At 38.1% G+C, this 15,811-nt stretch overlaps 2 protein-coding genes across 4 annotated transcripts; both read left to right on the top strand.

Moving 5' to 3' along the window:
- Window positions 1–373: 373 nt before the first annotated feature.
- On the top strand, window positions 374–4,395 carry LOC124379953 (PHD and RING finger domain-containing protein 1-like). 2 transcript variants are annotated; one of them, XM_046840602.1, is made up of 6 exons: window positions 374–422; window positions 2,300–2,463; window positions 2,614–2,697; window positions 3,093–3,223; window positions 3,653–3,926; window positions 4,018–4,395. In XM_046840602.1, the coding sequence occupies exons 2-6, from the start codon at window positions 2,308–2,310 to the stop codon at window positions 4,165–4,167; spliced, it is 795 nt and encodes a 264-aa protein (XP_046696558.1). In that variant the 5' UTR covers window positions 374–422; window positions 2,300–2,307; the 3' UTR covers window positions 4,168–4,395. The 2 variants fall into 2 exon arrangements, 1 of the variants encoding a protein (XP_046696558.1); XR_006924552.1 differs by lacking the exon at window positions 374–422 and adding an exon at window positions 2,017–2,265 and having other exon boundaries at window positions 2,342–2,463.
- A 53-nt stretch (window positions 4,396–4,448) lies between these two features.
- Window positions 4,449–13,701, top strand: si:ch211-210p4.6 (malignant fibrous histiocytoma-amplified sequence 1). 2 transcript variants are annotated; one of them, XM_046840985.1, is made up of 10 exons: window positions 4,449–5,915; window positions 6,265–7,135; window positions 7,226–7,514; window positions 10,144–10,330; window positions 10,417–10,601; window positions 10,687–11,186; window positions 11,739–11,887; window positions 12,479–12,677; window positions 13,249–13,317; window positions 13,416–13,701. In XM_046840985.1, exons 1-10 carry the CDS (start codon window positions 5,900–5,902, stop codon window positions 13,426–13,428), a joined length of 2,478 nt encoding a protein of 825 aa, XP_046696941.1. In that variant the 5' UTR covers window positions 4,449–5,899; the 3' UTR covers window positions 13,429–13,701. The 2 variants fall into 2 exon arrangements, with proteins under 2 accessions (XP_046696941.1, XP_046696940.1); XM_046840984.1 differs by having other exon boundaries at window positions 13,413–13,701.
- Window positions 13,702–15,811: the final 2,110 nt, after the last annotated feature.

Here is a 15,811-nt window from a genome sequence, read left to right as displayed (position 1 = left end):
CATATATATTAAGATATAATATACAGAATAATTTATATAATTACAATATAATATAATAATTAGATACAGAAAGTACTGAAAAATACTCAGAAATATATGATGATTACTGGCAGCATTTAATAACCTAAAATAGATAAACCTGTCGTGTAATTACGGTCATCAAATCTACAAAAAACTAAATCTGTATCCATTAAAATTCTATAATATGAAATCCAATATACAACTTATACTGTGACATTATCTGTTTTGCTTGATCGACCCGCCCATTTCTTTATCTCATCAGGATAGGCTGCTTGAGATATGATTGATGCCAATTTCATCCAATAGATGATCGTGATCTTGCTAAACTAAAACCAGTTATGAATAACCACGCCCCCTTTCTCCGTTCGAAATGGTTGAGGTCGGCTAACTCCTTAACCTGGGTAAGATTTTGGTCACTTATAAAATGTTTTAATTAAAAATAAAAATAATACATGTACAACATTTACCCACAACTTAGCAAATTTGCATTTCGTATCCTTTATAAACGCTAACTCGGCGGGCTGCTGCTAGCGGACCGTATATAAACGCGCCGGAAGTGACGCGAAATGTCAGCGCCTTGCATTTAAAATCACGTGGCTGATCTAGTCAGATTCATTTAGTCGCTTTTGTAACGGGTTTAGCCTGAATATTAGAACTATTATGTATGTATTTATAACTTTGAGTTTTTAATCAAGGAACAAGGAGTTTATTTAATCGTGGGATTTTTTTGTTAAGTTGTTGCGACACGACAACGCGCCCGACATGTTGGTTGAGGCAGGATGGAGTCGGTTTACCTTAATCTAGAGATATAATTTAGCTTAAATAAAATCGTTTTAATCTATTTGGTGACATGATCAATATTCTTTCTTCTAATTACGCACCGGTTTCAGCCCATCAACCTGTTTCTTGTCATTGTGTTGCTTTTTCAATCCACCGCTGGTGTATCATTTCCTGGTTCTCACACACCACAGACGTAAACTAGCCTATAAAGATATCAATGAGCAAAGCAGAGGGCAAGAAGTCTGGGGGTAACGTTGGATGAGACAGAGGGGGTCAGTGATGTAAACATTACTGAGAACAGAGACATTTCTGATCCCCTGATCATCATCATCTTTTCTTTGTTTGTGTTCTATAATCTGGAACTGAAATAAATAATGATGGAACGGAAATGAATGAACATTGAGGGTCACCCAGATGGGAATGGGTTCCTCTCAAGGTTTCTCTCAGGGAGTTTTTCCTTCAACACCGTCACCGCTGGCTCACTTGTTATGGATAAACTTATAGGAACACATTTTTAAATACGTTCGTAATCTGTATATTTCTGTAAAGCTGCTTTCAGGACAGCATCTGTTGTTTACAGTGTTATACAAATCACATTGACTCGAAATGAAACAAAACCAATGATGTGCTGAACTTTCTAAGCATTTGGCGTCTGTTTATCGCTGTATCAATGTTTTTTTTTGTCCAACCTGGAATTCATACCCCTCACATTCCAAATCCATGTTCTCACCAGCTGCCAAAAACAGTCATGATAATACAGAAACTAGAGGTGGACCGATTAATCGGTTTTGCTGATTAATCGGCACCGATAGTCGATTGCTGCAACTGTAGGCTATACGCAAAAATTAAATTATGATAGTTTTTCCGGGTTGCGTTATACAATGCGAGATCGGCCTCTAGAGGTGAATCACTGAACCCACTTGCTGTTTATTTGAAGTGTCCTTTTACATTTCAGATTTAACAGTTTTTATTTACTTGGAGTGTTACTTTTTGTTTCAATGCATGCCTTATTTGCCTCAATATTTATTAATATAATTAATATATTAATTTGTCATGATTCAGTACTGTTTTGTAATAAACTTTAGTAATATTTTACATTGAGTGGTGTTTTTTCTTGTTTTTTTCTTTCCCAGTATCCAATTTAAATCAGTTGATTAATCAGTTATCGGCAAGTACGATTCAACCTAGGTATTGGTAAAATTTGCTATGTCATAATACCAGATTTTTTCTTTAAAAAGTATTTCCATTTCAGTTCCCCCAGCTGAAGAAAATGTCGGTATCCTACAGAAAAAGGTTCAACTACCGAAGCAGATTTGAATACTGATTTAAATAGGGCTGTAGGAGATTGAATGAGTGGCTCAGAAGACCACACCAGAACCCAATACAGTAATCATATCTTTAGTAAGAAGTTTATGACATGATTGGGACTTCAGGATTGAACAACACTGTTGTGTGATTATGAATGTGAGTATCATAAATTAAATGCATTCTACTTTAGTGTTGGAAATGGATGAGCAACATCTCAAAGATTTGAATCCAGGTGGGGTGTCTGGCGCTGTCCGATGCCTTATCTGCCTTAACCCGTTCAGGGGGCAGCCAGTGGCGAGTCCACAACCTTGTGACCATGTGTACTGCCTTGCCTGCATCACTGAATGGGCCAAGGTAAAACATTTTTTTTTATAAATATTAAAATAATTTTAGCATTCTCAATTCCGAATTATAACATGGGTTCGTCAGTGTGAACAGCTGCCTTATGGTCGTATGTTGTTTGCATGGGCATGAACAGTTGTAATACACACTTTCTTTGCGTAGATTTCAAACTCCTGTCCAGTCGATCGTCTGAAATTTGCAGTCCTCTACCAGAGAAGTTGTGTTGGAGGGGATATTAAAAAAATAGTAAGGCAAATGTATTGTTTCATTCTGCTTTTTTTAGTCATCATCATCTTTTGGCTTCTCCCATTAGGGGGCGCCACAGCAGATCATTCGTCTCCATACCCCCCTGTCCTCTACATCTGCCTCTTTCACCCCAACTACCTACATATCTTCCTTCACCACATCCATAAACCTCCTCCGTGGTCTTCCTCTTTTCCTCCTTCCTGGTGGCTCCATCCTCAGCATTCTCCTGCCGATATACCCCATGTCCCTACTCTGCACATGTCCAAACCATCTCAATCTCACCTCCCTCACATTGTTTCCAAAACGTTTTACATGTGCTTTCCCTCTAGTTAGGTATACTTCATTGTAAATATTATCCGATTAGCATCATGTATCTGACATACCACTTTTTGCAGATTGCAGTGGAGCCGAATGATGGTCAGGGACTAGAAGATGAAGGAAGATTTGAGGAGTTGAGCATGTGTGAGGAGTGTGGCAGGAGTGACCAGAGACACCTGATGCTCCTCTGCTCTGCCTGTGACTCAAGGTGAGACCTCAAACCTGTTGCTGCACAGTTATTTGTGGTAATGAAAATAAGGAAGTTTGCAGAGATCTCAATTCATATTTTTATTTGGGGACCAGGGAAAGACTACACGACTAGACTACACTTTTTGGAGGGGTGGGTGGGGGTATAGCGCCCCTGGTGGGATATCAGGGATTGAATCCTCAATCAGTAGTTATAAATGTAAAATAATTAGCAAATTACTGTGCTATAAAAGAAGTTACAACATGCTGTATTTGTACACTAATAAACTTTGGCTTATCCTCTTGATGATATCAAACCACTGCTGGTTTCTAATAGCAGAACATCCTTTGATATTTTATTCCTCACATATCACGTACCTGTTAGAAGAATAAATACCAGTGGTGCTTAAATGAAACTTAGACACTGAAGAGCCCTTTTTGTCTTTGGAAGATTCCACATAGCCTGCATTCATCCACCTTTGGCCACCGTACCAGTTGAAGATTGGTTCTGCCAGGAATGTGCCCCTGAGGACAGATGCTCTAGAGAAGAGAGCGAAATAACTGACGACGAAATGACCAAGCTGCTAGCCGAAGTCGTCCAGACGTCCACTTTTCTCAGACCTTCTACTACAGCGCAGCGTACCGGTTCAGACCACACCCGCAGGAGCCAGAGAGCACGGCAGCGTTGCAGGAGAACACACACCACTCAGCCTCAGACAGTCCAGGTTACTCTGTCTTTATAAAAAATTCATTTATTTTAGTTTACTTTTATTCCTTATACTTATGTTTGGATGTATTTGTTTGGCTATTTTACAGCATGTGCCCAGATACCTTTTAAAATCGAACTGTTCTTACAGCGAAGACGCCACGACAAGCAACATTTTAGTAAACACTTTGAAAGAAGACAAGAAGGTCACAGTTAAGAAAAAAAGAAGATGGAATACAGGTGTGCAGGATTCTGTGTGATTACCCCAAAACCGTAATTTGTTTCTAGATTTTTCTACGAGACTACAATGTTTTGCATATGGCCACAAGAGGGCAGCAGTTTATTTGATATTGGACAGATGGATTGTAAGATACATTATATGGACAAAAGTATTGGGACATTTCCTGCCAAATGTGGTTCTGCTCCAAACTGTTACTACAAAACTGGAGGCACACAATTGTACAGGACGTCTTTGAATGAGGTATAAAAAAGTTTTGCATTCACTTAAACTTGGAACCCCAAACCTGTTCCAGCTTGACAATGCCCCTGTGCACAAATTGAGCTCCCTGAAGATATGGTTTATGTGGTTTGAAGTGGAAGATCTTGAGTGGCTTGCTATAGAGCTCTGATCGTATCCCCGCTGAACACCTTTGAGATGAACGTGAACACTGCACCCTCACCCACATCAATACCTGACTTTACTCACAACCTTGTGGTGCCCAGACTGAGGTCCTGAGCACTGCAGAACAAGCTTTTATTGAGGATATCTCTGTACTTTTCCTTAGTGATCTTACCACCACAGCAGTTTTTGGGATGGTGTTTTGGCGGGTGATGAGTGGTTCCTGGATTCCTTCACACATTACGTTTAGAATTGTGGCCAAACAGTTTGATCTTGAATTCATTAGACCAGAGAATCTTGTTTTACACAGTCTGAGAGTTCAGCAGGCCTTTTGGGTTTAAATAAAGCCCAGATCGGTGGAAGCTGCAGTGATGGTTGTTCTGGAACTTGGTCTCATCTCCACACAGGACCTCAAGAGCTCAGTCAGACTGACCATATACGGTTCTTCATCCCTTCTCTTACTAAGGCTCTTCTCCCTGATTGCTCAGTTTGGTGGCAGGTTTTTGCAAGAGTCCTGATTGTGCTTCTTTGATTTAAGAATTATGGACTCCACTGTGCTCTTGGGAATCTTCAGTGCAGCAGTAATTTTTCTTCTGTGCTTTGCAACAATCCTTGTCTCTGAGCTCTGCAGGCAGTTTCTTCGACCTCATGTCTTGGGTTTTGCTCTGATATGCATTGTCAGCTGTCAGGGCTTCTAAAGAGAGGTGTGCGCTTTTCCAAATCATGTCCAACCAATAAACTTTTCCACAGATAGAAAAACATCTCACCAACAACCAAGAGAAATATCGGCAACTTGAGCTCGTTTTCAAGTGTTGCTGCAACGCTTCTGAATACTTCTGTACATGCGATATTTCAGTTTGATTATTAAGAAAAGATGTTTTAAGAATTTTGTTTTCTTTTTTATCGTAATGGGGTACTGAGTTTGGATTAATGAGAAAAAGAAGGGAATTTGAAAGATTGTAGTATCAGGCTGCAACATAAAAATCAGAAATTAAAGGTGGTCTGAATTATTTCCGAATGCATATCAATGTATATTGTGTGTGTGTGTGTGTGTGTGTGTGTGTGTGTGTGTGTGTGTGTGTGTGTGTGTGTGTGTATATATAAAATGCTAATTTCTAAGTCATATGATAGAAACAAAGTAAAAACTGATTATGGGCTTCCCAGCTAATAGTTTGAGAGTGGGACATACTAGGGTAAAATAATCTACCAGTAATTATAACAATAATAATAATAACCTGGAAATTAAAGGGTTAAGAGGAGACTTCTGTGCTGGATGATGTCAGAGAGCCACTCCTGCCTTGACATAGAATACGGAAGTACTTACTCTTTACTAGAAAGGAAACTGATAGTAATTACAGCCTGTGATCATCGAAATGCCTCTATTCAATGGTAAGTAACTTTTTATATCTTTAACTATATATATATATATATATATATATATGTATGTATGTATGTAGTTAAAAGTTCTATAGTTATAACACGAATTCCAATAAATTAATGGATATATCCTAAAGCAAAGAAAACAATTTTCAGATTGGCAACAAGTATGTTTCATTCTGGCAGCTACAATTCTGGATTTTTAAAACATGGTTGCCTTTGACTTTTAATGTATCTATTTATATTTCTCACATCATTGCCAACCCTGCATGTTCATCACACACACTTATCGAATCTGCGCATCTGCTGAATCGTAAGCAGCTTAACGCTGACTATTGTCATCTATTTTATATTCTGTTAGGCTTCTCCAGTAGGAAACTGGAGATAAACTTGTCAGGAAAGAGACTGAAATCACTTCCTTCAGATCTGCTTCAGAAAGGCCAGGATGTGGACAAGGCAGACCTGGAGAAGAACAGACTTAAGAAAGTGACTGGCATCTCTTCCTTGTCAAACCTGACAGAGCTCAGCCTGTGCCGAAATGAGCTCTCCGAGTTCCCTAAAGAGATAAGTGAGCTCCAGCAGCTGGTGAGACTGTACATGAATCAGAACAACATCAAGAGCATTCCTGATAAGATTTTCCCCTCGTTAAAGAAACTTCAGTTTCTGAAGATGAGCACGAACAAGCTCAGCCAATTACCATCGGACATGAACAAATGTGAAACCCTCACATATCTCAACTTGTCCAACAACTGTTTGAAGAACGTGCAGCCTCTGGTGGGTCTCCGTCACCTAAATGAGCTCTACCTGGAAAACAACTGGCTGACAGAACTTCCACAGGCTCTGTTTCAGTCCCAGAACTTGAAAAATTTCAAAGTACACAACAACCGTCTTAGAAAGCCACCTGAAGAGATTTGTTTAGGTGGTTTAAAGGACATTCAAAGCTACTTTGAGATGTTAGAAGACCATCCTTTCACTATCCGCACCATTAAAACAATGTTCCTGGGTTCCTCCATGGCTGGGAAATCAACTGTGTGTCGTAGTCTGAGGTTGGGTTCTCCTGTCGAGGTGGATGAGGATGATCGCACTGTGGGGATCGAAATCCAAGAAGTCTTCAATACAGATGGAGTTCGCTTCCTGTTTTGGGACTTTGCAGGACAAGAGGAATACTACTTCACTCACCATGTCTTCATAACTCCCCAGGCCTTTGTCATTCTTGCTGTTGATCTTTCCACGTATTAAATCATTTATATTTTTATGATATTTATTACAAATATCTACAACGTCTGTGACTTTTTCGTTAATCACAGTTAATGTTTTAACAGGTATGATGCTGAGTCTTTTAGAGATAAAGTTGGCTTTTGGATCACCAATATTCAGCTCAAGGTCCCAAATGCGGTGGTCTTGTTATTGGGCACTCATGCTGACTGTTGCACTGATAAAACGGAGGTGCAGGACAAGAAGAAAGATATTGAGGAGCGGGTGAAACAGATGCTGTTAGATCGAAAATGTAGCTTAGCACAGCAAAAAAGAAACCTTAAGGATTTAGAGGACCCCTCACTTTTCTCTGAACAGATGAGTCTTATTGAGCGACTGGAAGATTACAAATTGCAGGTAAGTGTGTATTGTATGTATTTGCAACCCCAATTCTAGGAAGGTTGGGACATTGTGTAAAATGTCAATTCAAACTGAATACAACCGTTTGCTAATCTCATAAATTTTATTCACAATAGAACATGAAAAAAACATATCTAATGTATAAACTGAGAAAATGTACTATATTTTTTGGACTATAAGCCGCTACTTTTTTCCCACGTTTTGAATCCTGCAAAACTAAAAACTGGGCCCCATAATATTAGACCAATAAAATATCCGAACAGAAACGAAAAAACGCACCTCACCTGTGTTTTGAGCTGCACTAACTCCAGTTGCATCAGAAATCATATAAGCACAGACAGGTTTCCAAAACTCGTGCTTTTTTATTTTTCTTGGCAACAGCATTACGGGTTAGTCAAAGAAACTTAGAAATGAGCATCAGAAATTAATAAGGACATAATCCTCAGTCTTACACACATGCAGTAATACCGGAAAAAATGCGGCGTAGGCTATTCCCAAAATACCGCTCTGCTTTTAAAGAAGCCACAACATATTTCACCCGTTACACCGTGTAACAGACACTGTCTTTCATTAAAGCCTGTGTAAAGTTCATTAGTTTCAGTGTAGACACCTGCGGCTTATAGACAGGTGCGGCATATTTATGTTTAAAATAAAAATCTTTGTCAAATTCAGTGGGCGGGGCTTATATATGGGTGCGGTTTATAGTCACAAAATTACAGTATAATTTAAGGAAAAAAATAAGGTGATTTTGAGTTTGATGGCATCAACACGTCTCAAAAAAGTTGAAAATTAAACTTAATTAAACAGTTGGAGAAACATTTCTCTCAGAGAGTCTCCCAGAAATAAAGATGGACAGAGCTTAACCAATCTGTGTGTGTCTAAAAACTGGAATCATTTCAGAATAATGTTCCTCAACATCAAATTGCAAAACAGTTAAATATCTCAAAATTATCATTTACAGTGCATATTATCATCAAAAGTTTCAAAGAATCTGAATAAATTTTGGTGCACAAGGGCGGAAATCAATATTGGATGCTCGTGATCTTCGGGCCATTAGGTGGCACTGCATTTAAAACAGTGATAATTCTGTAATTGAGATCATTAACACCTCCAGAAATCATTGTCTTTGAACATGATCCAGAAACGCTGCCATCCTATCTGGGCCAAAGCTCATTTAAAATGTATTGAGGCAAAGTGGAAAACTTTTCTGATACCAAGGGCTCCGGACTAAAGAGGAGAGGGACCATCGGGGCTTTTTACAAGCCGCATTCTTGATGGCATGGGAGTGCATTAATGCCTGTAATATGGGCGGCTTGCCCATTCAGAAAAACCCTATTAATGCTGAACGATATACAGCAAGACAATGTTAACTGCATACTGCATCTATTACAACAGCATGACTTTGCAGTAGAAGAAGAGTCCGGGTGCTAAACTGGCCTGCCTGCAGTCTAAACCTTTCATCATTCAAAAACATTTGGTGCATCATGAAACCAAAAATACAACAAAGGACACCCAGAACTGTAGAGCAGCTAGAATTCGGTATCAGACACATACTGTGTGGGAAAACATTCCTCTCCCAAAAACTGGTCTCCTCAGTTCCCAGATGTATATGAAGAAAAGACGTGATGCTACACAGTGGTAAACATGGCCCAGAATAGTATATATTCTCAGTTTACACGTTTTATTGTTTGTTTTATTGTAAATATGGATTTATGAGATTTGCAAATCTGCATTTGGAATTGGGGTTGTATGTATCTGTACACAGTGTAGTTATATTAGTATTAGAATATTTATTATATTAGCCAAAATATAAAGCCATCTGCCATTGTGTAGTTACTTTTTTTTTTTTTACCAAAACAGCTCTGGCCTTTCATGGTTTAGACACCGAGACTTTAGCAGCAGGTCCTGTAAGTCCTGTTGAGAAATTGGGGTCTTTATTGGGATCAGACTTGTTTGACCATTACATCCCATAGATAGCATTGAGAGCTGGTGAATTTAGAGGCCGAATCAACATCTTCAACTGTTTATGACCTTCTTTTAGTCATTCCTAAGCAGTGTGCGTTATCTTGTTGAAAACCTGTTGAAAACCTCTGCTGTCTTGACTTCCCAAAAAGTCCATCATCCATTAGATGTCATTTGCCTCATGGTCCAGCTCTAATGCTCACATGCACATTGTAGGAGTTTTTTGGTGGTGTGTAGGAGTCAACGTGAGCACTCTGACCATTCGCCAATGTGGGCTACAGTAGCTCTTCTGAGGGATTGGAGAAGATGAGTTAGCCTTTGCTTCCCACATGCATTAGTTAGTATTGGGTGCCCATGACCCTTTTACTGGTTTGCCAGTAGTCCTTCATAAGACCACTTTTGGTAACCATTCCACACCAACATCCCACAAGAACTGCTGTTTTCTAAGATGACAGACCCAGTCAACCAGCTATCACAGTTTGGTGCTTCAAGACCCGTCTGGTCACTTAGTGCTTAATATATTCCTCCTCTTGAAAGGTGCCTTTGTATTGACATAATCAGTGCTGTTAAATTTAATAGGCAGTGGTTTCAATGTATTGGCTGATTGGTGTGTAAACTTACCAGCCATTTTCTTTTGTAACGCACATCTCTTCTGCATATATAGGTCCTCGAACTTATACCCATGGACTGCACAGAGCCTGATGACATTAGCAGGTTACAAGAATATATCAACAGGGTGGTCTTAGACGAAGACAAATTTCCTTTTATGGAACAAACACTACCACAATGTTACAAGGATGTAGAAAACGATATTCAGACCCTCATGAACGAAGGCATAATTCCTCAACATGGTGAGTGTCTTCATTTCATTAGATGCACAACTATTAATATGATCGTTATATATTCCCATTCCTGATATGATGCACTTTTTCAATAGGAATAGTAACTCACGAGGAGATCCTGGACCATCTAAACAGTAGTGATAATAAATTGGACTTGGATAAGCTCAGGGTTATTCTTCAGTACCTGCACAGAACTGGAATTATCACATGGTACAGGGACATCCCAGACCTGAAGGACATGGTGTTTGTTCAACCTTCATTCCTTATCTCATTGTTCAAGGTTTGTTATGAAAATGTCCTACAACCCCAAACATTTCTCAACTTTTTAAGATCTAGAACCAAATCCATGTTGTTTTTTGACACAGGCCATTGTTAGACACGATTTGGTCAGCATGCTGAGAGAGATCCCCAAAAGAGATCTGATGCTGGAGAACTCACTCCAGAAGCACAGAGACAAATGGACTGAGGACTTTATAAAAAGAGCAACTCTGAGCAATGTGGCTGTAAGAATCCTGGTGCGTGCAGAACTTACGCGGTCAGGGGTTGAAGATGAAGAGCTGATTGAGGAGATTGTTGGGACCAAGAAGAAGGCTGGTACTCTTATCAGGCTTCTGCAGCACTTTGACATTTGTCTGCCAACTAAAGAAAGTTCTCCACTCAACCCTACAGCCCCCGAGTTTTGTCCAAATAAAAAATGGGAGCCATCGAGCACTGATGTTTATGAACCGAATGGAGCCTGTCTTTTCCTGAGTTTCCTTCAGGAAGACAATCAGGAGGTAATGCAGATGTGGGGAGAAGATAACTCCGAAGACCTCGCTGTTCAAGTTTACTTCCTCCCTGAGATACCTCATGGATTCTTCCATAGGTAGTGTTTATATGATTAATCAATATAGGCTATGCATTCATGTAGTTATTTCCTCTGAATTCAATTTTGAGAAGTCGATGGATTTAAGTTGGTCACTGGACCATTTACTTAAACATACTTCAATCCTTTGTTTTTATGTTATTGGTCAGCATTTCGTTTATTTCAAAGGTTTGCACTTTCCCTTGATCAGTGGTTCTCAAAGTCTGGGGAGCGCCCCCCCTAGTGGGGCATAAAGACATGACACGTGGGGTGCAGTGAATGGCAGTGTGTATATATATATAACTTCTATTTATATTCTTCATTATTCTTCATTTATGATTTTTCTCTATCAAAAATAAAGTTCAAACACTCAAAGCAACCACAAACAAACAATTATGTCATTAATGCAAGTAAATTAAAATGAGTTAGGTTACCAAACAACAGTTTGAGAACGACTGCCCTGGACTGTACAATAAAATAACCCCGAATTTTAAGATATTTCATAATCCACCATTTCTGGGGCTATTATTTAAAGAGAACATGGATTTACAAGATTGTTTTTTTGGCTTACAGGCTGATCATCAGGATATGCTCTTTTTACTCGACCTACTGGGTTGGGAAAGATCAGTGTCTTTTCACCTCTGGAAACAGACGTCTGCTGGTCAAACAGCAAGTCGGTGATGATGATCAATGGATTGAGATCCGGGGCAAATGTAGTGACCGTAAGCCATGGTTTATGTTTATTCCATATTCCTTTGGAGGTCAGTGGTGGCACAGTGGTTAAGATGTTGTTCTAGTAATCAGAAGGTCATAAGTTCAAATACCAGAATTTTTTTTTAGTGCAGTGTCACTGTATTTTTTACATTTTTTTTATTGTTGTTTTTTATTTATTAATTTTTTTTATTATTAAATTAGAAAACATACGAAATGCCAGGGGGATAAAAAAACACTCGTTAATGCAGTCACTTCGACTACTCACACCGTACCGGAAATACGATTTGTAGTGCCAAATGGGTTCTAACAAATGTAAACAATTTAATTGAATTTTTCCATGTATTTAGTTTAATTTAATCAATTTATTTTGTGGCAATTCAATCGATTACATAATTTAATATATTTATATAAACATTATTTAACCAAGCAGGCATTTTATTCTACATTCAATAATAATTATATATATATATATATATATATATATAATTGAATTTTGAATAAAATGCCTGCTTGGTTAAATAATATGTTAAATAATATATTATGAAATACTTTTTTTAAATATTACACCCCTAATGTAAATATAATTTCCCCCCCCCCAGTGTGTACCCCAGAAGAAATCCAAAAGGCATGGAATACAATAAAGTTGATGATGTCACGTCTGGCTGAGCTCACACAGCAGTGGAGAGGCCTGTGCCAGTATGTACACAGCCCCTGTAAACATACCGGCTGTAATTCTTACTTCGAGTGGACCGACTGGCAGGACTGGATTGATCCTAATGCATCTGAAAAATTTAACATGTATGTTATGGTCCAATGCATTTACAGTACTTAAAGGGTTAAGGGCATTCGTAGCCTGACACTAGCTCTTTAGAATCAGTTGTGAATAACACATATAACACATGTGGAACATAAACACTATACGGACCACAGTTTGGGACGACTATAAGATTCGTATGTGCTTTTGTGTCCTATTGCACTCATGGATGTTAGTAGTCAGGTACTGATGTTGGGTAGGAGGTCTGGGGTGCAGTCAGTGTTCACATTCATCCAAAAGATGTTCAATAGTATATTTAATACTCCAGCACAACAAAGTCTCCTCATGGATCAGGTTTGCTTCTCTTAGTTGAACCGAAGGCAAAATTAAGTGCTACTCCATTAAAGGACGTCCTACACAATTGTGTGCCTCTGACTTCGTGGTAGAAGTCAATACGATGTCCCAATATGTTAGACCATGTAGTGTTTTTTTACGTCATGTTTCATATATTATTCATAGTAAATTAATAAAAAAAAAAAACACTACACTGTATTATACTTTGCTGAATTTCTTTGGTACGGTTTAAAGACACCATTTCGTTGTTTATTTGAACAGGGATCCAGAGGAAAAAATGACGTGTCGTAATGGACACACTCGCAAAACCGAACTGCTGTTTCCTGCAAGGTAATCTTTATTTAGTGCACTGTTTTTATCTGTATAAAGTCTTTTAAAATCGACCTATTATTCTTTAAATTCACAAATCTTGCCTTTTTTTTCAGAAGCTGTCACCTGTGAAGTAACACCTGTGAAGCGACACCTGCCTCGAACCAGACTCTGGAAAGAATATGGAATAATATATACAGAATAAAAGCAAAATGTGTGTGATATTAAAAATGATTAAAAAGAATTAATGAATGTAACAGGGAAACAAATGTCCAGCAGGGGGCGATGTGTGCATTGTTAAAGTTGTAGGTATTTATATTGTTTTTCCAACATCCTTAATAGAACCTCAATGACTACTTAAACTCTATATAAATACACTAGAAATAAAGCAAATGTAATACGAAATAAAACTTGAACATAAATGAGAGTCTATTTTCATCTCCTGAAGAAATCTTGAAGATCTTGTTACATTTTTTGTCCCTGTGCAAACCTTCAACCTTGCTTTTATTACAATCAGAATGACCAGTAATCATTTGCTATCTGACATTAAGACTTAAGGTTTGAAGCCTCAAATGTGCATGAAGGTTAGTCAATATTTTTCAGGATTAGATCTTCGGTCTTGGTCCTTGTGCCTGGCCCTAAATGCCTGTTGCCCCCATTCATAAAGCTTCTTCACCTAAAGGACTTATGGAAGCCTGTAAAGTACAGTTACAAGGCTAAAGTTTATTAGAAAGTATTAATACTATCATCACTTTAAAGTAGGCTTTTTATTTACGAAGAAGAATTGGCTTAAATTGTACGATAGATATTTGTCAAAAGTGGTAAAAATCTACATGGTAGGATGGTAGAAAGTAGAAACATAATACAGTATATAGTATATACACAACACAATGTATAAATACAAAAGAAGAGACCACCAATAAATAGTTACGCTCAAACATATTGCACACAGGTAATATTGCATGGTTATAAATTATAGTTATTGTACATTTATTGCATAAATAAACGTTGTTATTGTTAATATTGCACAGTTAAACAGTAATAACAGTGTATATTATGGTGACTGGTTCACTGCGAGCAGCTCTGATTGTAAAGTCTAATAGCAGCAGGGAGAAAAGATCTTCTGTAACGCTCCTTCAGACACTTAGGATGGAACAGTGTGTCACTGAAGGAGCTGCTCAAAGATGAAACTGTTTCATACAGGGGGTGAGAGTCGTTCTGCAGTAATGATGATAGTGTAGCTCCCATCCTCCTTTCTCCCACCTCCTGTATAGTGTCCAGGGGAATCCCCAGGACTGAGCTGGGCTTTCTGATCAGCTTGTCCAGTCTCTTCCTGTCTGCAGTAGAGACGCTGCTGCATATAAATATACAGTAAATAAATAAACCTACAAAATATAATTTGCCATGCAAAGTCTTAGATCTGCAGGAAAATTGTTATATAATGTGTTTTTAACTGCAAATAGAGCTCCAGAGTTGGGTAAAATTCTCAACTTCTCCAGCCTCGTTCTTGGGTACAATATATCACTGATGTCAATCGAAAGCAATTTATAGTCCTTTAAAATGGTTGTAATGTGGTTGTGTAACCATCTAACCAATCCTAAGGTAACAGTATTAGATAGCAAGTATTAGATCACGTGACTAGGAGTTTCTATATATATATATATATATATATATATATATATATATATATATATATATATATATATATATATATATATATATATATTTATTTATTTCAAATTTAGCATAAACAGATAAGACATTTAATATTCAAAGTGATTTCCACGGAGTAAATTGCACTTTTCCATGATGCATAATGACATTGTCAAATATTTCATCGCATTGCATTGTTCAACTAACTCACTTCTGGTTTTGGTCTGTTTCTTAGCCTTAATACTAGACAACGCTGGTGTATATTTATAGTAAACTTTTAATAATAATAATTATTAATTATATTATATAAATTATTAATAAATAATAATTTCTCCAGCATGTGGCTCCAGGATAGTCTCAATAAGGGGATTTCAAAAATCTGGCTCCTAGATATGCATCTTCACTTGGCACATGCGTTTGTATTGTACTTAAATTAAAAGGTGCAGGCTATTTGTTGGTACCTCAAATAATGAAGACTACAGCAGGGGGCAGATCTTTCTCTTATAAACCCCACAGATATGAAACAGCCTTCCAACCAGTGTTCGGGACTCAGACACAGTCTCAGTGTTCAAGTTGAGGCTGAAAACATATTTATTTAGTCTTTTATCAGTAGATTTTTCTGAGGTAAAAGAGCAGATCTGGAGGGATCATGGATATAGAGTGTTTGGTGAACTGGGATATTTGTATGCTGTCGTCCCCTCACATTCACACGTTCACTCAGGTTTGTTGACGGTGGTGTGGTGGGTCGTCTCTTATCCCAGAGATCCCTCATGTCTGTGTTACCTTCTGGCTCTCCCTTTTAGTTCTGCTGCCATAGCGAGTCTTACCAGAGTCCAAACTGGACAGTGACATTTACTTTCAT

The sequence above is a fragment of the Silurus meridionalis genome, chromosome 26 (genome assembly GCF_014805685.1).
Source record: "Silurus meridionalis isolate SWU-2019-XX chromosome 26, ASM1480568v1, whole genome shotgun sequence".
In the NCBI taxonomy this organism is placed as follows: domain Eukaryota; kingdom Metazoa; phylum Chordata; class Actinopteri; order Siluriformes; family Siluridae; genus Silurus; species Silurus meridionalis.
This window is presented reverse-complemented; position numbering and strand designations above follow the sequence as displayed.

What these genes read in the sequence shown, in the direction of transcription:
- LOC124379953 (XM_046840602.1), top strand. Translation starts at nt 2,308, where the DNA reads ATGGATGAGCAACATCTCAAAGATTTGAATCCAGGTGGGGTGTCTGGC. An exon ending in GAGGGGATATTAAAAAAATA is followed by an intron (nt 2,698 to 3,092) that starts GTAAGGCAAATG and finishes CACTTTTTGCAG; the next exon opens with ATTGCAGTGGAGCCGAATGA. An exon ending in CTCAGCCTCAGACAGTCCAG is followed by an intron (nt 3,927 to 4,017) that starts GTTACTCTGTCT and finishes GCTATTTTACAG; the next exon opens with CATGTGCCCAGATACCTTTT.
- si:ch211-210p4.6 (XM_046840984.1), top strand. An exon ending in CTTGCTGTTGATCTTTCCAC is followed by an intron (nt 7,136 to 7,225) that starts GTATTAAATCAT and finishes ATGTTTTAACAG; the next exon opens with GTATGATGCTGAGTCTTTTA. An exon ending in AGGCATAATTCCTCAACATG is followed by an intron (nt 10,331 to 10,416) that starts GTGAGTGTCTTC and finishes CTTTTTCAATAG; the next exon opens with GAATAGTAACTCACGAGGAG.